This window comes from Gymnoscopelus microlampas, assembly GCF_963454915.1.
Source record: "Gymnoscopelus microlampas genome assembly, chromosome: 22".
NCBI classification, from domain to species: domain Eukaryota; kingdom Metazoa; phylum Chordata; class Actinopteri; order Myctophiformes; family Myctophidae; genus Gymnoscopelus; species Gymnoscopelus microlampas.
The window spans coordinates 15383403-15405307 of NC_139959.1; the positions used below are offsets into that span (position 1 = coordinate 15383403).

Consider the following 21905-nt stretch of genomic DNA (forward strand, 5'->3'; position numbering starts at 1 on the left):
GCATGAGATACATTTCACTCATGAACAAAGTAATACTTCATGAGTTGTTCATAGAGACGACAGAGATGATAAGGACGGGGTTGTGGAGTGTGTGTGTGTGTGTGTGTGTGTGTGTGTGTGTGTGTGTGTGTGTGTGTGTGTGTGTGTGTGTGTGTGTGTGTGTGTGTGCATGTGTATGTCTAAACCTGTGTGTGGGGTTTTTGACGTCCCGAAGGCACAGTACACGGATATCCTAATGTAAATACTGAGCCCACCATCTCACCATAAGAGCTCTTCCTGTCCCATGACCCTCACAGCCAATCAGACCTGACCTTCAACACAACCTTTCATAAGTAGTCGCTGTCGGGTTGAATCCTGAAAAGTAAATGTCATCGATATGTGTTTATAATGTGTTTATAGCCATGTGTCACGTGAAGCTTGACCAATCACTTTGTTGACGGGTCTGACCAATCAGAACGTTGACGGGTCTGACCAATCAGAACGTTGACGGGTCTGACCAATCAGAACGTTGACGGTGAACACGGACAAAGTCAGGTATAGAGCAGGATCCGCTCTATACCTAAAGGTATAAAGCGGCTAGCGCCGCTAAAAATAGCTAAAATAGCAGGTCTACTATTCTCTCTTCTACAACTTTTGTGACGTCTGTCTTTTTCCACTATGCTTGATTCTATCACTGACACCAATGGTTGTAAAACTTTTGTCAAGGATCCCCAAATTAATATGTATTTGGCCAAGATATTTTGAAAATAGCAGATCTAATAGATCAGCTCATTTTCAAATAATGTATATAGGGTTAAAGTGGTTGAACAGATTTTGAAGCCATTAACTAATTCTGCTGGGGACCCTCTGGAAACCCCAAAGGACCCCTGGTGGTCCCGGGGCCCCCACTTTGAGACAATGTAAGTGATAGTGTTTATGTGTAAATGTCGTTTACAGTCTTTTTCTTTTCTTTTTTAGCCAGTAGAAGGTCAGGTCCAGCTACTGTAGATAGAACAATGGAGGCGAGTATTGGCATGGCCGTTGTGTACATGTGCGAGGAGCGCCCACAAAGATAGATCCATACATACCCCCACCCATGGACCTAATCTTGGCACCAAAAACAGGATACAGAGACATGGATCAAGAGCTGGTCAATGTGTGAAGGATAAACAGCAGCAAAGGCTCTTGCACACTGTAAACGGTACGTGTTTTTGTCCAAAATTGTCGCACGTAAAAAAAAAAAGTATATATAAAAGTTGTTGTGTCAATCACGTTTACACGCCTGTCAGACCAGATTTCAGACCAGGTTCGATTTTTTTGCATTCATCATCTGGTCTGTGTGTAGCAGGGTTTTGAGGCTGTAGGCCTACGCTGAATAGCATATCTCCAGATTAATCTGAAAGACTTGTTGCCTGGCTGGCACACACTTTTCCAATGGGGTGGCCCAATTTAAAATGGCAATTAAACTCTTTAAATACGTGAAACTCTCCTTACTTTTTGCCAGACCCAGAGGGTCGGCCTACATGAGGCTTTGTCTGTCCCTCTTTCGTCCCTCTTTTGTCCCTCTTTTCTCCATATATGGCATAAATGGGAAGACAGATACACAGACAGACAGACGGATCCCTCTTTTGTCCCTCTTTTCCTCTTTTGTCCCTCTTTTCTCCATATATGGCATAAATGGGAAGACAGATACACAGACAGATACACACGTCATGCGAAGTCCGGCCATTCAGATTTCAACCACTAGGGGTCTGGCAGTACCAGGTCTCCTGGTTCTAGTTATGCAATCTCAGGATTGGATGGGCCCAATATTTGCTTTTCATTTTTCTGTTTTCAACAAGTGAGAACTGAGAAGACCACAAAATCAGCTTCGCTACTTGACGACTCAATTTAGTTTCATCCTGTGAACTTTTCGCAAAGGATGACACGGGTTGGACTCAGCAAGGTTTCTGCGCTTAATGATTTTTGTCAGATGAAGGATTATAGGAACGTACTGTACCAGACTGGATTGTTCCACCTGATAACTTAATGGACTTACGAGCTGACAAGAGATGAGTCCAGCAGTAAGGCTAAAGCTGGAGGGCTTACTGTCTTTGTTGACTCCAGATGGACTAACCCCGAACATGTAACTGTAAAGGAATGTATCCTGAATGTACCCTGGACCCTGAGGCCATATTATTATTATGCCATGAGAATTCTCATATGCTATTGCTGTGATTGTTTACATCGTGCCAAGTGCCTCACCTTAACGCACAAGTGAGGTCACCCACTCCACCGCCGCAAGCTACAGACACAGTACGTTCATCATAGTCCAAAACCCTGACGAACTTCACCCAGTATGACCTGCAAAACAAGAGGAAATAAGATCCTGGACCTGCTGTACTCCAACATTGAGGAGGCATACAATTCCATAGCATACATTCCAATTCCAAACTATTGCTGTGATTGTTTACATCGTGCCAAGTGCCTCGCCTTCACGCACAAGTGAGGTCACCCACTCCACCGCCGCAAGCTACAGACACAATACGTTCATCATAGTCCAAAACCCTGACGAACTTCACCCAGTATGACCTGCAAAACAAGAGGAAATAACATCCTGGACCTGCTGTACTCCAACATTGAGGAGGCATACAATTCCATTGCCCCCCACCCCCCCCCACCCCCTCTGTACAGACCACAACCTAATGAAGCCTGCAGTAGATAGAGACAGCCCACAATCACCAGGGACAGAGGTCCACCAATGGTCGGAGATGGTGGAGGAGGAGATTATAAGGAGTATTTCAGATTTTTTTTAACTTTGATTTAGATTTTTAATCTTAGTTGTATCTCTCTACTCTTATCTGCAACGGGGCTGTGTTTCATGCCTAGTGCGGTGCTGATGCCTGACTTTCCTTATGGGATCTATCTATCTAACTCCTCAAAGGGAAGCAAATCAATGGCTATTATTTTAGGTCCAATGCCATGAGATGTCAAAGTCCTCCTTCAAACCGGGGCAGCTGGAGTCACTACACTACAGACATAAGATCCAGTATACCTCTCTTTGTTTGTGGCATTTAATTTTGTGACTATGCCCCTGGCATCAGAGCCCACTCGCATCCTTCCATGTACTGTTTGACCATAGGATAATTCAAGTTCCCAGTACAAATGGGCTGGCGTACCTCTGTTCAGCTACTCTGTCCGTCAGCCTCCTTTTAGTGAGGCCTGCATAGAAACAGCCACAAATGTATTCAAGTTGGTACACAGAATGAGTGGTAATACAATGTCTGAAACTGCTGATAGGACACCTTTTGTTACGACTATAGCGTTTGTTACTACTAACACATAAATAAAAGTGTCAGTTTTCACCATATTCTTACAGTTCTCATAGCAAAAAAAGGTAGCCTACAGTTGAATTTATCCACGGAGACTACAAAATGTTACTTGAAATGCATTCAGTAGAGTACTGAGGGAAGCATTTATTTCCTTTCTGTCAGAGTGACAGTCACTTAGCTTGGACATTTATAGTAGTAAACGTCATTCCATAATATGTAAGTTTTGTGGAGTACAGTATATGGGGTGAAGTCAGAGAGAGAGAGAGAGAGAGAGAGAGAGAGAGAGAGAGAGAGAGAGAGAGAGAGAGAGAGAGAGAGAGAGAGAGAGAGAGAGAGAGAGAGAGAGAGAGAGAGAGAGAGAGAGAGAGAGGCTGGGACGGTCCACAGAGTGCATATCTCTGCCAGTCCAGGTGGCCAATCCAAGGCTACGTAAGTCCTGGGTTGCAGACGTCAGGAGGGGAGCTTCTATCTATATATATACAATTTGAATCCTGCGCCACGTCGGTTGTCTGTAACGTTGTATGTAGCCAGTGTGACGTAATCTGACATCACGCCAGTGTGACGTAATCTCACGACAGCATGACATCACGCATGACATCACATCCTACCTATAAATTCTAGGATGCCGTCAGATCGCACCAGTTCGACGGCTTCCATAGTGGGTTTTGGTCATTGGAGAGGTGATGCACGTCACCTCTTTCTGAAGTGGGTACTTTCAAAGCCTGCCGTGGATTTAGGAGAGCACAAAACTCTCTCTCACACTGTGAGGTGCCTGTAAGGTGGCACTGCAAAGTGAACGACGCGTCACGCTAGACGTTCGGGCCGCGTAGCGGCCCGAACTTCTAGTGACATACATTTTCACATATTGTATATTTACTGAAGGAGGGGCTAGTGAAAAGGCCACAACGGGTCACAGAAATGTGTAGGGTTCCTGAAATCCCCCAATTAAATGATGAGACAGCTTGTGTGTAAGTTTGACAATTTGGCCTGTGGGGGGCTTGAGTTATCAACATCAACATCATGGGGTCAGTTAGATGTTCTTGCAGCAAGTGCACTCAGCAAGTGTCATGGTAATCTACAGTATTTTAATACATCTTGTGTGCAAGTGGACATTTTAGCCTAAAGGATTCATTATACTACCGTAAAGTCCGGCAGGGCCGTCTGTGCGACGGACATGCAGAAAGCACAGACGGCCCACCCCATGCCTGTCTCCCTCTCCGGCATTGCGGGAATACATTTGAGCCTTAATTCACGGTGGTAGGGTTAATTCTCTGGGGTGCATGAAGGTGCACAGCAAAATCCATCACAATTAGGCCAGTAGATTTTGATCTACAGTCCTTAAAGTCCAAAAAGAACAATGCAGCTGGAATGTCAATGTAAATACATATGTGTGTACCCAACTTTTACCTACATCTCTTATAGGTCCAGGTGTTACAGTATGTCTTGCTCCCTGCCAACCATCCTCCGTATAGAACCAAACCTAAAGGTCATCCCAGAGAGAAAGTAGATGTGTGGAATCAACTCTACAATTTTTCCACTTTCTTCAAGAATGTGGTGTTATTACAGTGCATCGTGCCACTCATTGAGTTGTAATTATTTTGGTTTTCCCCATGTTCTCCCTAAATCTCTAATGAGTCCTGTCGTGTGTAGACCCTCATAAAAACACAACACAAATCACAAAACATTAAAATGCAACAAATGCAGCAATATATAAAAATGTAATCCACAATAAAACATCAAAATAGCTATTCAAACATAGTAGCCTCTCCGGAAAAACAATGTCATGCCTCCTTCACCACATCCTATGATCCTATGATGCCCTTAAATGCATCAATGGATATAAATGTATCTAATTTTAGATCTTTCTGTAGATTATTCCATGCCCACGCTGCATAGTAGGAAAACAATTTTCCCAGACCTGTCCCAATTTGTGGTACATTAAAAAGCAACCACTTGGAGGTGTGGAGAGAATAAGTATCAGAGCTGGGACGGAGAAGGGTCCAAAAGGTAGGCTGGAAGTTTACCATAAAATAAACCAATGCTGTCGTCTGTTGTCTGAGTGGACAATGATGTCCAGCCCACCAAGTATGCAATGGGGACTTTGGGGGACTTTGTATTTGTAATAAAACGCAAAGATGCATGGTACACTGACTGAAACTAGGCTCTGTGAAGTATATTCTGAAATAGCATTGACCATATATTAGAAGCATCTGGAACATGGGCAGCACAACGAGGAGAAACTGATGACGGTGCAGTGGTTTTGAAGGGACGTCCAACATAGTAGCTTGCTGCTGTGTGTGACCTGGACTTGCTGCTATAGCAGGGACCTAAAGCAAAGCCCAAATGATTATCCCAGGTATTTTCTTTGATCGTGGGTGGAAAGAGGAAACATCAGCAATATTATGGCCCAACTTATGAGATATCCAGAGGACATTCAACTTTCCAACATTTGGCTATTCAAACGGATTAATACTTTATAGCTTTGCCTCCTCACTGAATACTGTGTCAGCAGCATGCTATGACATGTAATGAGTGGTTTGGTAGAGTTTTATGTTGACTGACCAAATGGGAATGGAGTTTCTTCTGTACTTTTTTAAACAATATCTCACACTCAAAGGACAGTCTAAGTGGATTTATTACTAGCAATGTGTGGTATCGTTTCAAACATGGCAACATGATATAACCACAATATTCCATTTAAATGGGTAAACACTGGAAGGTCTAATATTATACTGGGTGATTTTTGAGTTCTACAGTTGTTTGTGCCATCTGGGGGGATGTGATCATCAATTTACATTCGCAAGCACTCCAAAAGTTCTTGGCCATTGTTTAAGTTTCGAAGCCCAGGTGAGTGGGGGTCTGGGCAGGAAGAGATTTGAAGTCTGATTAAATCAGTCACACCCTGAGGATCCTGGTCTTTGTTCTGCAACAGCAGAACCCAGCTTTAGGTGTGAACTCAAAACAAATCACAGAGCCAAGTTCTTTTGTTAATCAGGAGGTTGATTTCAGTACCATTGTTTTTATGCAAGGGTGGTGGTCAAAGTGAAACATCTGTTACTCGGTCTCTAAGATAGGGGGCAGAGATGAAGTTAGGTAAGGTCATGCAGACTGCAGATTGAATTTACACTGTATTATTCTGATTTCTTAGTAAAAGCTTATTTTGTATTAAGTAGCACAGTGTGAAAACATATGAGAGGAATAAAGTGGATAACTCTGACCTGTGCTGTAAACCAAGAGAAATGTCATTAAGGAAAAGATTCAGTCTGGAGTAAATGTTGCTTGTATTGACACATTGTATTCCTAACTGTTGTTTGCAACCATAAAGTGTGTGGATTCATTCTAAAGCTTGAGAAATGTTGGACAAGAAATACTAAACCAGCCTTTGTGTAAACGTAAAGTTTGATGAATAGAAATAAGACAAGATTGTTACACTGTATAACTGCTAAATGTGGGATACCAAGATGTAGGCGGGGACCCGGCCCGACAACTGTGTTAGAATACATGTATGTGTGTTGGGGGGCTGGGCTTAAACCACCTAGCCCCTCCTTGTTGTAGAAGGTGAGCTTTGTATAAATAATGTGCTTTGTATGTGACTGGGCGCGCTGCTGATCGGAACCCACATGGCAGACGTCCCGGTCAGGCTGAAATAAAAAGATGCTCTGACCTAAATCCTTGGACTCTGGACTTCTTTCAACTTTAAGCTTTCTTCAGGAAACCGGTATTAAATGCCCGCTCTTGTGATCGAAAATATACAACATTAATGGCGTTTGTCGGCAGTCGTCTTAATATTCTTTCCTTCTTTTATGGAGGACGGGGTATGCGAGAAGAACCTGATTTTTTGTGGTTTTATTTTTGATTTTAAGGGCGATGGGCTGGTTTTCTGGAGAAGGGTTTTTTGGGGGGTAGATCCAGGGTCTAAGGTAAGTGTGCTTTGTGGCACAAAAATGCTTCTTGAGCCGGTAAAGGCCTTGGAGCTAAAATTGTTCTAAATTATACCTTATAGCGATATATAGGCCTTCATTTTCCCAGAATCGTTTGACTGGTGAGCAAGAGTAGGAGAGCTTCTTTCGAATTGATTTTGGAAAAAACAATATTAGTGTGTGTGGAGGTTTTGGCGCCCCTTGAAGTGTTTCAGATTCGAATAACCTGGGAATGAAAGACAATGGCTTATTTATCTTGATTTTCTTGAAGTCTTCAGTCAATTGCAAGTCAGTTAATAGTAAATATATTCTGATATATTTGCAAGATGTTAAGTACAAGAGATTGACTGAGTATTTGCAGAGGGGGAGATGATTAGCCTGGTCAAAAAGCTCATTTTACTCGTCTTTGGGACCTTACACAGGAGTGTTAAATGCTTGCATATTTTTTTAGGAATCATTTTTCCCTGTGATAATTAACTATATCCAGAGCTGCTGTGCGCAAAAGTACTGAGGTTACGAAAAGCGCTGGCTTTGGGGACAGGTTCATATTATTGTAAAATTTTAACACCTCTTTCGAACTGTTCCATATTCTTTCGATCTGAGCTAAAAGGCAGTGACGTCAAAAAAGCTATTTCTAATCGAGTGTGGAGCTACTGGTGGTAGTGTTTGAATTTATAACAATATCATAGGACTTCATATTACAGAACCGTTTGATCAGTGAGCTAAAAGGCAGTGAAGTCAAAAAGAAGTTTATTTCAACTCGGTTCAGTAATCAACAATAATAGGTTGCATTATAATACAATGACATTTAGAACAATATCAATTCGCCTTCCAAAATCGACGAGCTGTGAGGAGCAGGAGAGCTTGCTATGGTCGTTTTTGAGAGTTGAATGCACTGTAAATACGTTTGAAGTGCAGCAGCAGGACTTTGAATAATGTAAATAAGAACATGAACGCACATGTACGCACGCACGCACGCCACTGCGGTTGGCAATAGGACTTAGCCCAGGGTCCGATTATAAACTGAGGGTGAGTGTACAATTGCCTTTAGATATCGGCGCGCGATGGACTTCGAGTGCCTTAGCCCGGCAAGAATCCTGGGTTTAGTTTTGGAACGCTCGAACGAACGATGAGTAAGCCTTGCATGTACCTTGGGAACAATAGAAAATATGATGTAAATATGAGAATTACTCTCGCCATAAGTGTGAGACTCAGTTGAGAGATCATTGATGGCTTACCAGGATAGGGTTGGAATCATAGGAAGATGTATTTTGTGGTGTTCTGCTTAGGGAAAGGAAAGGTACATGGACCTCGAGGCATTGTGAATTGTTGTTTTTTTCCCTAAAGCACTTGAATATTTTGTGATCGTACAGGAGTTTTTTTGGTGTTGAACTTTTTATGTGTTACGTTCGTAATGCGACTTTCTTGGGGACGTCTTTGTGGGTTCATGGCTTTTCGGCTGTGTAATGGGATCTTAATTATCACATTCGTGGTAAGGTTACTTGGGAGTTTCTCCTGTTCGTTTAATGTTGGTCTTGTTAAAGTATGTGTTGAGTCTTTGTTGTGGGGACGAGTGGTAGGCCTATGTCTGTGAGTGTGTGTGTTGGAGGTGAGGTGACTTTGTGGCTTTTCAGCTGCGTACCACTTTCGTGGTGATGCTATTTTTTCTTGGACTGGACGATGGAGATGTGAGTGTGATTCTGTGTCTGTGTTAGTCTCGTGCATGAACGTTTTGACGTTGTATGACTGGTCTTGCGCGTGTGTGTGTGTGTATGTTGGTGATAAAGTGTGAATGTGTGTCTGATGTATGCCCAGGTGGGGCGAGCGGTCGTGTGTTTGTGGCGCATTTTGCGTCTTGTGGAGGTAGTTTTATTTTATTTTTATTATTTGGACTGGATTGGAGTTCTTCGGTGCTTCTGTGTGCTTGAGATAGATTGGTGGATTTCATTTTTGTACAGTACATCTTCTGCAAAGAGTGCTGTAGAGGGGTGAGATGAAATGATTGTTTCAATATTTTGAACTGATATAACGATTTAGTCTAAATGATAGTGAAAATAATCTTTGAACTGTTAAAGTAATCTACAAAAGAGGACAGTAAAGAGTGAATTTAGGAGAAGAAATTGAGATGTAATTGGAATAATATGAGTAAAGGTTAAATTTGATCAACTATAGATTTGTAGATGTCCGTGTGAAGATATTTAAATATTGAGAGTTAAGGTTTTATTATTTAGGATTGATTCGGTTTGATTAGTGCTTCATTCAGGGCGGCTTAATTGTTTGGCTGGTCTAGTGTATTGTTGTGATGTGTTGTCCTGGTTGTGTGAAATCGAGGCCTTTTTCGGAGAGATGCAATCTGGGAGTGCACGCCCGGATTAATTCTGTTGTACTGGCCAGGAACAGAATGATGCATTCTTTTTGGAAGGGACGAAGGTTTGAGCATGATGAGGAATACCATGACATGGCAATGTATTGGATCGGTTAAAAGGTGCTTAGAAGTTAAAGAACGGATGTCTTAGTTACACATGCGTGCTCTGATTGATAGATACCTTATTCAGTTGTACTAAGCCATGATGCGCAGATGATTTTAAAAGTAATGATTTAGATAGGTTAGAAGGTTAAAATGGAGGAACCATAAAGTAGAAGTTTCACTGGCTTTCTGATTGCAGGGGTTTGGGGGTTCATTCCAAAAAACACCTGAACTACTGCAACAGGGAGATATTTGTGATTCTTATTGTGCTAAAGTGAATTAGATTTTAGTTTATTAAATAGGAGATCTTAGGACAGAGTCATTGTTGGCCTTCTGATGGCCAAGAGATGAAGGAGATACACTTTTTCATTCAGGTTTTTAAAAGGACATAGACCTTTCTCTTTGGTGCTAAAATGTAAACTGTAAATTTGCCTTAAATTGAGTGACAGCTTATACACAGTTCCCGGTCTGGATCACTATTCTTTTTCATATCACGAATCGACTAATATAATAGAGTTTCGATAGTGGACTTAAATACTTAATTCAGTGGTTCAGTACTAGTGCTAAAAATAGGCTGAAATTCGTTTATATAAGGTAACAGAACAATATACAAAATCCAAGCATTTAATAGGAGATGTCTGTGCTTTGAAATTACCATATTTTGTTTGTTTGTTTTTGTTAGGAACCAGGGAAAGAAAGAGAATCTGACGCAGTTTTAGGGTAAGTGTTGGTTGATGTGAGTTACCAGGGGTGGAAGAAGTCCTTTTCTGGTGCAGACCTAATAATTAGTATAGTTTTGGCAGAACCTTGAGGGTCACAATTAGGTGACTGGAGGGGAGTTTATCCTCAGGCTCGAGACGCCAGGATAGGAAAAGGTAGACAGATTAGATAGAAATTGACAGACAGATAGGGTGGTCTGCTTCATCTTGTTTAAAGAGACGTCACACCCTTGTGACGAAACATCACCCAGCACTGATCTTACACTGATCTTTTTAATCTGTACTTAAGTAAAATAGCTTTTGGTATGCTCTAAGCCAGGAGTGTACACATTTTGAAAATATTGAGAGGGAAATAGGACTAATTTTAGGACCCAGAGGGGACGCTTAAATAGTGATTATTATAGTATAAATTTTGAATTATCGTGAGGAAAATAGGTTAAATAGTTGCTAAGACAGTAAATAGGACTTAAGTGTTAAGTGGTTTATTAGAATCATTAGTTTGAAAAATATAACAAGGAGGAAAAAATTGAAAAAGTATCAAGAGGATTGAAATGGAAAACTTAGCGAGTATAATTTATGTAGGAATGAATTGACTGAGACATACAGTAGTTAAAATGTGTCATTTGTCTGGAAGCAGTAGTGTCATGGATGAATGGCTGGTTTATTAGGAAAAGAGTAGGGAAAAGTTTTTGTCAAGTATTTTCCTGCCAGGATCTGTTGGAGACAGTTGGAGAAAGTTGGAGAGGTTGTTGTCCAGAGGGGTCCAGGCCAGTGAGGAGGAGTTGGTGAAAAAGTGACGGGCGCCAGCAGGAGAAAGGAGCGTCTACTCAGCATTAGCGGAGGACAGCAGGAGGTCTATCAATCGTCCCAGGCTGAGAACCAGGAGATGCAGCAAACCAGGGGTGGTGTGAATCTTCCTCAGCTCGTCACTCATCAGAGAGAAGGGCCAGACGTGGGACAACTTCCCATCTGTCTACTCATCAGAAGAAGGGTCTTCAGAGTCGCTACAGCACAGCAGGAGCACAGCAGGACACCAGGAGGTGCAACTCTACAGACCAGGAGATGGCGTGAATCTTCGACCAGAGGGCTGTTAACTACTCGTCAAAAGCAACACGGCAGGACGGCAGAAGGAGACGTCAAGCGGACGGCTAGATGGTCCCAGAGTCCAGATCTGCAGGCCTTGGAGATTCAACCAAGTTGCTGTGTCCAGGTGAAAGTCGTATGCTCTCTCACAGAGAGTTAATCCCTGGAAGCCCGCGCATGGTTGATATGCCTTTTCATCGACGCCACTATAGAGAGGCCGCACAAGTTGCCAACTACTACGCCACCTCCCCATATCAATTCCATACCACACTTTCCTCTTACTCATGCCCCATCAGGTGTCATTGGAAAATGACACTATACCCTCACCCTTCATTTCCACAAAACCCCTTTCTTCCCCCTATCCCAAGCTGTGAACAGTTTCTGATTCAATGAACTGAGGATTTTCCAGGTGCAAGAATCCCGCAACTGCGCTTTGTTAGCTCAGGCGAAAAAAGAAAAACAGAAAATCATTTCTGCGCGCGTGGACACTGAAGGACACTTTTTGTTATAGGATGCTATACGATGTGTTTTGATCAGTAACCAAATGACGATTGTTTTGCAGGTTCAGTGGCATACATAAGCAGGTTGTTAAGTGTTGATTCTTCTTAGGTTGGACAGATGGCTGGAGGAGACTTTAACCCGGAGTTGTATTATTTCACAGGTTTGAAAGTTCTTTTGTGGGAGACGTTGTGAAGTCTCCCAAGAGGGGAATGTGGTATCGTTTCAAACATGGCAACATGATATAACCACAATATTCCATTTAAATGGGTAAACACTGGAAGGTCTAATATTATACTGGGTGATTTTTGAGTTCTACAGTTGTTTGTGCCATCTGGGGGGATGTGATCATCAATTTACATTCGCAAGCACTCCAAAAGTTCTTGGCCATTGTTTAAGTTTCGAAGCCCAGGTGAGTTGGGGTCTGGGCAGGAAGAGATTTGAAGTCTGATTAAATCAGTCACACCCTGAGGATCCTGGTCTTTGTTCTGCAACAGCAGAACCCAGCTTTAGGTGTGAACTCAAAACAAATCACAGAGCCAAGTTCTTTTGTTAATCAGGAGGTTGATTTCAGTACCATTGTTTTTATGCAAGGGTGGTGGTCAAAGTGAAACATCTGTTACTCGGTCTCTAAGATAGGGGGCAGAGATGAAGTTAGGTAAGGTCATGCAGACTGCAGATTGAATTTACACTGTATTATTCTGATTTCTTAGTAAAAGCTTATTTTGTATTAAGTAGCACAGTGTGAAAACATATGAGAGGAATAAAGTGGATAACTCTGACCTGTGCTGTAAACCAAGAGAAATGTCATTAAGGAAAAGATTCAGTCTGGAGTAAATGTTGCTTGTATTGACACATTGTATTCCTAACTGTTGTTTGCAACCATAAAGTGTGTGGATTCATTCTAAAGCTTGAGAAATGTTGGACAAGAAATACTAAACCAGCCTTTGTGTAAACGTAAAGTTTGATAAATAGAAATAAGACAAGATTGTTACACTGTATAACTGCTAAATGTGGGATACCAAGATGTAGGCGGGGACCCGGCCCGACAACTGTGTTAGAATACATGTATGTGTGTTGGGGGGCTGGGCTTAAACCACCTAGCCCCTCCTTGTTGTAGAAGGTGAGCTTTGTATAAATAATGTGCTTTGTATGTGACTGGGCGCGCTGCTGATCGGAACCCACATGGCAGACGTCCCGGTCAGGCTGAAATAAAAAGATGCTCTGACCTAAATCCTTGGACTCTGGACTTCTTTCAACTTTAAGCTTTCTTCAGGAAACCGGTATTAAATGCCCGCTCTTGTGATCGAAAATATACAACAAATGTGAATGTTTTGTACAGTAATGCTTCTATTACACTTGTAAAAGTTCAGTTTAACATGCAATGAATCCCTAAAGTGTCTACTGTAGCATTGTTTCAAATGTATACACCTTGATCACAACAAATAGACATCTTGTTCAGTCAACTATACACTGAACTTTTTTTATTTGGAGTAATAACATACAGTAGGCTATATGAATATAAGATTGGCACTTTAATGGTAAGTGGAATTTATTTATTTATTGCTGATTTGGTTCCTCACGAGAGGCAATTCTCTCCAAAGACAAACACAGATTGATGAGCTGCAGCCAATAACAACATAGTCATATATGGTTTAATTCATGCACGTGCATGGGTACAATACACGCACTCTCTCTCTCTGGTTGGGGTTGGTCTTGGCAAGCTTTAGAGAATGAATTGCGTTGCTTTATCATCACAATCTCAATTAGCAAGCGAAGATATTAATGACCATGAATACAAAAGCTTAAAACAAATAGAGCAAAGTCATAAATAAATAATCTGGGCAGCAAAGAAAACCTTGATTCATGTCAGTGAGCGAGTCAATCAAAATCACATCACATGCACAATGACACCATTACTGTTACACCACATGAAAGTGTTTTTGCTGTTAATGACCTTTTAACGACAAAGCTGAAATAAAAATGGCACAATGTTAGTTCTGTTACTGTAGCCGCAGGAAATATATTTACAAGCGGCATTTTCACTGTCTACATTGGAGACACATTAAGGATGATTGGTTGTCGTCGATGAGGGCAATGTGCATGCAGGCGCATGCACGCCCGTATGTGTGTGTGTGTGTGTGTGTACACGCGCACGCATGCTATGTGTATAATTATTCCTAGAAGATAAAACCTGGTGTGGTGGGTTGTTAAGGTCATGTCTAGTTGACTTTTGCCATGGCTATCTCTCTGGGTGGGGGGGGGGGGGAGGGTGTGAGCCATTAAGTTTGAAGTTGAGGTTCTTTTTTTAGTCAACATGTTGGGGTTGTCGGCCTCAGAAGTTCTTAAAATGTCCACATAATCTTCAAAGAGACATTCCAGTTACAGAGTTGGGTCAAAGGCGGAATCATCTCTTCAGTGTGTCACAAATTCCACGTCTCTGTTTCAAACCAACATGCTATTTTCAAGATGGCTGCTGGTTAAGAAATGTCCAATTGGATACACTCAGTGTTGCATTGGTGAATCCAGGCATCAGTCCAGGCATCAGTCATATCAAAACTTGACTATTGTAACTCTCTCCTTACCGGCCTCCCGGCATGTGCATGTAAGCCTCTCCAAATGATCCAGAATCCAGCCAAAATCTTCACATGTCACCCCCCTTCTCCGCTCCCTCCATTGGCTCCCAGTTACGGTTACGTGGCGCTGCTCCGACAGCCCGCTGCTCCGACAGCCGAAATCCGGGCTGTAGAGCGGGTAAGTGTGAACCTGGCACTGGTGGAAATGTCCAACCAGGGGGAAAGGCCGACTGGTGCCATAGGATAGCTAGGGACCATGCCCGGGTGCGAGGCACCTTCCTGGGGGCGTCCCTGTGACGCGCAGGGCCAAGAATCCTGGAGGTTTCGGAAAAAGTTGGATTTTTTTCTAAGTGTTGAGGGCCCAGGGAGCCGAGGGCTCCCGGCCTCTCCCCTGCGTGAAATTTCGCGTCGGGTAAGTGGCCACTGGTGCCATAGGATAGCTAGGGACCATGTCCGAGTGCGAGGCACCCTCCTGGGGGCGTCCCGGTGCATTTCCGTTTCTGTTTTCCGTCCGGATGACGTCATTTTCGCGGGAAAGATGCCCCTGTCCACTTTCAATTATGTTTATAAAAGGCTTTCGGGGGTGAAATTCATGGAATGGGTGTTGTGAAACATTTGCCACTCACAAAAGATTTGACTTTAGTTTTTTTGAAAAAGTTACCGAGTATTACTTTAATGATGTGGACCAAATCATCAATACATTACATTTCTTTGCACGGAGACCAGCGGTGAGGAGAGAGGTAGGAAGAGAGAAAGGAAGAGAAACTGTGATTCATTTATTTAAATTTAGTCTATACACTTTATTGCTGATAGAATGTCTTCAAATACCTCTCATCCTGTAAGAATGTCATGAACCCATGATGCCACCTGGCTTTTTGACTGGGATATCAGCCCAGTCCAACATTTACATGTTGGACTGGGCTGCGTCATATTTGTTGTTTACGGTGCTAACAGGCCAAGGAACAGGCTTATTGGCTCATAATCATAGGGGAAGCTCTTTTGGATGCTACATACTGTAGCACCTATCTTAAAGCTACTGTATACAGCACCTTTGTCAAATGGTGATATATACTGTAGAACCATTAGAGGTGCCTAAACTAAGCCAAAGAACATGTAGAGAACCTCTAAAGAACCACATATGGTCTTAATATGTTCTTTGTATGGCAGCAGTGCTATACAACACCCCAACCACCTTAAAGAACCACTGAAGAACCACCATTGTTGAACCAAATGGTTTCCTCTCCAGAACTGGTTGCATGGTAAAGGTACTTGATTGATTTACTGTATGTGTGGCTTCAACATGGGCATCGAGTCCTTTCCACACAAACGAACTCTGGGACAAAGTAATTTAATCCAAACACTTAATCCAAAAAAAAGAAGAAAAAAAAAAGTTTTACAATGATTTTGAATCCAAATCTAAGTGTTTGAACAGTGTTATCACTATCCTCATATTTGAGGATGTAGAAATGTGTATACGGGCACATTATCTCAGTGTTGAGTTGTTGCCTGGCCAGTTTCTCCTACTCCTACTAATTGAGTACCACCTACTGTACTAAAAGAGTATCTTGACAATTAATACATCTGAATGAGTGACACCTTTTTACTCATTCTGAATTTCCTTGAGGTTTCAAACAAACAGTTTTATGAATTTGTTTTCTTTTATGCAATTTGGGAATTTTAATAAATATTATTTTCAATTGAATAATTTGAGCTTTAAATGGTTACTATGTCTAATAGCAAGATTTTGTAATATAGAATTAAATGTTGTTGGTAATTTTACTTTTATTTGATATACAACTCTCAAATGAAGTATGTATTTGTATTACTTGTTTACTTATTTTGTTATGTATTTCATTGTTAATACTACAAAGTATCCAAGGTAACGATGCAGTTATAAAGTTGATCACTGGGGGGAACAAGATATACCGGGCTTGTATTCCCCAGGTGAGTGTGTCTGTTAAAGAAACCCTGTAGATATTAATGTATAGCCTATCTGAAAGAGTAACTATATTGATATCCAGAGTGATCATCTGTGTGTACTGATCAATCTGTTCCAGTTAGTATGAAGTTACCTTCCTTTATGACTGTCTTTTATCCTGAATAGTTTTACTGAGACCGGATTTGTATTCCCGGGATCCCAAAGTACTGGTAAGCAATGTTTATTGCTTAGAGGTCCCTTTCCTCTTTTCATTTTATCATCATTGAATCGACATCGGAGATGCTGTCAGTGTCTCTTCGCTGGAGTCGACTCGTTAAATGTCAGCCTAAAGTCCACAACTGTCATCAAAACACAACGCATAGAATAGACTGTTGGCTACCACTACTATCAGCAAGGGGGTGTTATCAACTTTGTATAGTCAAGTAGATTGATTGACCCTGGTTACATTTGGATGATTATTTTACCATACTTGTCCATGTGATAATGTGACCATATTATGGTCAGCTGGAGAAGACATTTTAACATGAAGTTGATAAAAAATTCAATTGTTACTGTCACTCAGACATTCTTTGTGATCTTTTGTCCTCAGCTGTCAGCCATACAGTCCAAAACTGCAAGTGCCATCAAAATATGATTTTATTTCACAAGTCTGCACACTACTGTATGACGGTTGTGTCAACTGTATGACAGTTGTGTGCAACACAACACACATATAGGGCTTGTCCTATCCTGCTGCTCCCTTTGGGTTGGTTTACTTTCGTAGAATGGGTGATCAGCTGGTGGACACATTTTGGCTAATTTTTTTTAAAATTATTTTTATGTTGATTTGAACAGATTTGGAGTCACTGTCATTCAAATTCCTGGGCTGATTTGTGTTCACAGGCTGTCCCTGTGCCAACACAAATTCTCCTAGCTTTTACCCCATTGCCCCCCATGTCTTTTCATACAAACGTACAACGTGCCTCCTGGTGGAGTTTTGAGTGCACCTTTCTCGTCTTTCCAAACAAGCGGCCGTAGCTTAGTGGGTGGAGTGGCTGTCTGGAGGTCACCGGTTCACTTCCCGGTCTGCTTACGTCTACATTTCGAAGACACTTAACCCCTAACAGCTCCCCCCCGAGCGCTCATCAAGATCATCTGAGCAGCCATCAGCTGCATGAAGCTGAAACTGAATTTCCCCCGTGGGATTAACAAAGGTCTCCCCCTCCCTCCCCTCTCTGTTCCCACAGGTCCTTTTCCTTTTTCCAGGCCTGTTCTTTTCTCTCAAACTCCTGCCTCTCCTTGATTATTGTCTGCTGCATTTCCTGGATGGTTTGGGAGGTACTGAGCTCCTTGTTAGTGAGTTTGGCATTCTCCTCTCTCAGAATGTTATTGTAATTCTCTAGTTGCCTCAGTTTTAGATGATCCATGGCTGCAACGGACAGTGACTGCTGAGCCTTGGGCTGGGGCTGATGGCGGTCGGGTCTCATGGAGTCAACTTTCAGCTCCTTCACCCTGTTAGCGTAGTGTAGTGTGTTGAGGGTATTTTCACAAGATGCCATACCAGGAGATATTGTTGCAATCATGCATGTACGGGAGTTCTTCCCAATGAAGGAGTCTCTGAGGACCTGAGTGAGCTTGCTGGCCCTGAAGGGAGTGTGTTGCTGGTTGCGTCCCAGAGCCCTGATGCACTCCTTTAGTGCCAGCAGACTTTTGTTAATTTCGGATCCCTCTTGGCGAGTCTGGGGGTCAGAGCCGGACGTGTCAGCTCCTCTCTCATTCCCAGCCAGGTCGATGAGCGAGAACTTCCCGTGCACCTCCCCCTTCTTCCGTAGAATGATCTGGAATACAGCATGGCTCCTGGAAGAGCGGGCGTTGGCCGATGTCTGACCCGATGTTCTATATTTGTTTCCCGTTTCGATGAGTTTGAGAACATCCTCCGTACATCTAACTGCTTTCTCCTCTAGTCCTGACACCAGAACGTGCTGTTTACCATCCTCCAACACCTTCAGCTTAGCTTTACCATTCAGCAGGTCTAACACATACCCATTGTAGATTTCAAAAAAGGTTGCGTACACCTGTAGTTCTAACTTCTTATATCTGGGTTTCGTCAACATGAGAAATACATCCCGCGCAGTTAATGCATAGATTCCTTTGGAACAATCCTGGTGCCTTCCAGAATAATCTCCACCCATAGTATGCGTTTTCCCACTTCCTGTTTGTCCGTATGCGATGCAGGTAGCCTTGCCCTTCTCAAAGATGGTGTCCACCAGAGGCTTGGCTGTGAACCTGTACACCATCTCATTGGTTGCGGAGTCATTGAAGGCGTAATCGAGGCGGAACTGCTGGTTCTCCAGGTAGCGGGTGAGGTCCACCTTCTGTTTGGGTTTGTGAACCATCACCGTATCTTTACTGGGAATGGTGATCACATCCAGCTCCTTCATAGTCAGTTCCTTTTTGTTCAGTGGACGCTTCCTCACACAAACACATATTTTGTGTTCTTCAATTATGTCTGCTGTAGACAGAGGTTTGTAGTCTAGACTGGCTTGGAAATCCCTGATCATGTACAAGATCTCAAAGTTATGATTGATGGTGTGTGCCTCCTGTGATTTTAGTCTTTCACTCTTTGATGGCGCTGTCGTACGATATTTCTTTACAATTCTACTGATTTTAGGAATGGGAAGCGGTAGGGTCTCTGGGCTGGGGACAATCTCCTCGTCTGGGGCCACACCTGGATTTAGATCCTCAGAGTCAATCTCTTCTCCATTCTCAATCTCATTCAACTCCTCTGTGACGCACTTTGTGTCCTGGGGGATTCGCCCATCACTGTGCTTTATTTCCACATCAGTACCGACATTCTGCCCAAAACCACATGCCATTCTACATTACTTAAATACCTACAATACTTAAACATAAACGTATGTCCTTCTGCTGCAGTGTTGGACAGGTAGGTGGCTATTTACAACTCTCAAACTAAAGTCTGCATGGGCTTACACATATTTTTATAGTACTGTGATGACGTCACAGTTGCTATAGTAGCGGAGTTCAAACACACTTGTTTTCTTTCATGTGTGGCATCGAAGGAGTGGGCCGCCTGTCTGTGTGCGTGCGTGCGTGTGTGAGTAGGTACACAAACCGTTGTGTGCATTAAGTTCAAATAAGCCATCCTAGCCATCTACGTAAACAACACACTCTCACTCCCCAAAATGCATATCGTGACTTCTTGGGACAAATGTGACCAAACGTCAAACGGTGCCGTCCCGGGCCACTTCCGCACTCCAGGAATGCGGAAGTGCCGTTTTCAAACCCAAGATGTAAATGGGTGACGGCTCCGCCAAAAAACGGTTACAACGACGGACTGTCTTTTTGTCATTTAAAGACCACCTGAAATGTAAAATATGTTTTTCACACTTGTAGAACATATCCCTATACATAATGGAGGTATAATTAACAACAGTTGTCAAAAAAAGAAAGAAAGAAAGAAAGAAAGAAATTAAGAAAGAAAGAAAGAAGAAAGAAAAAAGAAAGAAAGAAAGAAAGAGAGAAAGGTCCATAAAAGTCCAATCTTAATTGCTTCCTTCCAAACAAAAACGTATTGTGGGATTACATCAGCAGGCCCCAATTCTTCAGATATGGTTTCTCTTGTAATTTGTTCTCCAGCATCTCTGTCTGTCTGTCTGTCTGTCTGTCTGTCTGTCTGTCTGTCTGACTCCCACATTCCATTCCATCTCATCCCATCTAGTCCCAGTAACACACATGTCTCCACCAGAGGCATAAGACGCCTTATTGGCCAGTGAGGTCCCACATCAACACCACCCCCATATTATGTTCTACTGCAAGAAAAAAATCTCTTCAAGGTTCATGGTTGTTTTTTATTGCTAAATCTTGGTTTACGTATGTATTAGTTATTATTAGATTATTGGTTAGATTACTATTTTTAGGCATTTGATGTATTATGTGTAATATGATGTATTATGATGTATTATCTTGTGTCCTTGCTTACTGTAAATCGCTCTAGATTAAGAGCGTCTGCTAAATGCCTAAATTGTAAACTGTAAACTGTAGACGTCACGCGCACGTCGCTTAACACCTACACTACAGGTCACACAATGGACAATTGATATGCATCTAGGCTCATTCCTATGTTAATTCACCTGGTGTGACACTCTGCAGTCGGCAACCTTTGCAAACTTTGTTGAAGTGTGAACTTAAAGGGTTGTTTTTAATCGATGCATGTGTGCGTGCGCGTGCTCCTGCTCAAAAGACTGGTGGGACTGCGTGTTAACGCGTGCAATGACCAATGCAACACTGGATACACTGACAAAATATTGATTGGACATACTTCTCAAAGCACTTGCTAACTATGGGGGTGAGTGCTTTGGGTCACCGGTCATTTAAACCAGTTACCTTGCTTTTCTTGGCGCTGGAATTATTGTAGCTGATTTGAAAAATGAGGGTAGGCTACTCATGGTGGCACTGCAGTGAGAGCTATCCTGTTTAAAAAACACAACAGCCTCTACAATTTATATCTCAAAATGGGATTAGCCGACAGAGCTTTTATGCTAATCAGTCTCATTAGATTTTATTGAAGTCAAATGTGGAAACATAAACATCGGCGCCTTTCGAGCATGTCTTGCTGATTTTTCACGCAATGTTTTCTCTCGATCCAAGGACTTGAACATGAGTGCAAACTGAGGTCAACTGAATTCTTGCCTACAATAGCACCTAGTAATTGAAGAGGTCAGCAGGGAGACAAACACAAAACTACCAAATGTTGGATTGATTCGCATCATACCATGATCTGAACTTTTTCAATCAAAATGAATCAGTTGTGGACTTCATTTGAGTACATGGCTGCACGAAACCCGTCTTTTCTTCATACTTGTTGTAACCAAAGACACCCCTAAAAACTTAACAGTTAAGACATGCAAACATGTTGCCTGTGAGGATTGCGTTTAAGAAATGAGCACGATAACAGGTGAAACTATATATGGTATTCAAAGCAGGCACTGGAGAGCAGATTTTGCATTGGCAGGATTTGTGAGGGCCTTATTGCCAAGCACAATACTCAACATAATGAGAAACACTTGTTTGAAAATGAACAATTCACAAAGCCACACAGCACACAAATGCATGGATATGGGTACCAAGGGGAATCATATCGTATACTGTACAGCATGAAGTACATTGATTATGCTGGGTGGCCGTGACTCAGATTCACAGTAATATATGATTATGTCCACCATCTCCAAATGACAATTTGATCTGGGATGGGTTTTTATATGCATTCAGAGGTGCAGGGTCGTGCGGGGTCTGTTGGGAAGGAAGTGTAGCAAAACAGCAGTGTAACAAAACAGCAAAGGAAATGAAAAGAGAGAAGGTCGCAATACAAGTCCCCATTCAAAGTGGCGTCCCAGGAAAACTGCCTTTCTCGTCC

At 42.3% G+C, this 21905-nt stretch overlaps 1 protein-coding gene across 1 annotated transcript; it reads right to left on the reverse strand.

Moving 5' to 3' along the window:
• Window positions 1-11219: 11219 nt before the first annotated feature.
• LOC311038529 (kinesin-like protein KIF2A) lies at window positions 11220-19347 on the reverse strand (the record flags this gene model as incomplete). The annotated part of the gene is made up of 3 exons (XM_084048103.1): window positions 11220-11369; window positions 14675-14783; window positions 17717-19347. 3 exons carry the CDS (start codon window positions 19345-19347, stop codon window positions 11220-11222), a joined length of 1890 nt encoding a protein of 629 aa, XP_083904229.1.
• Window positions 19348-21905: the final 2558 nt, after the last annotated feature.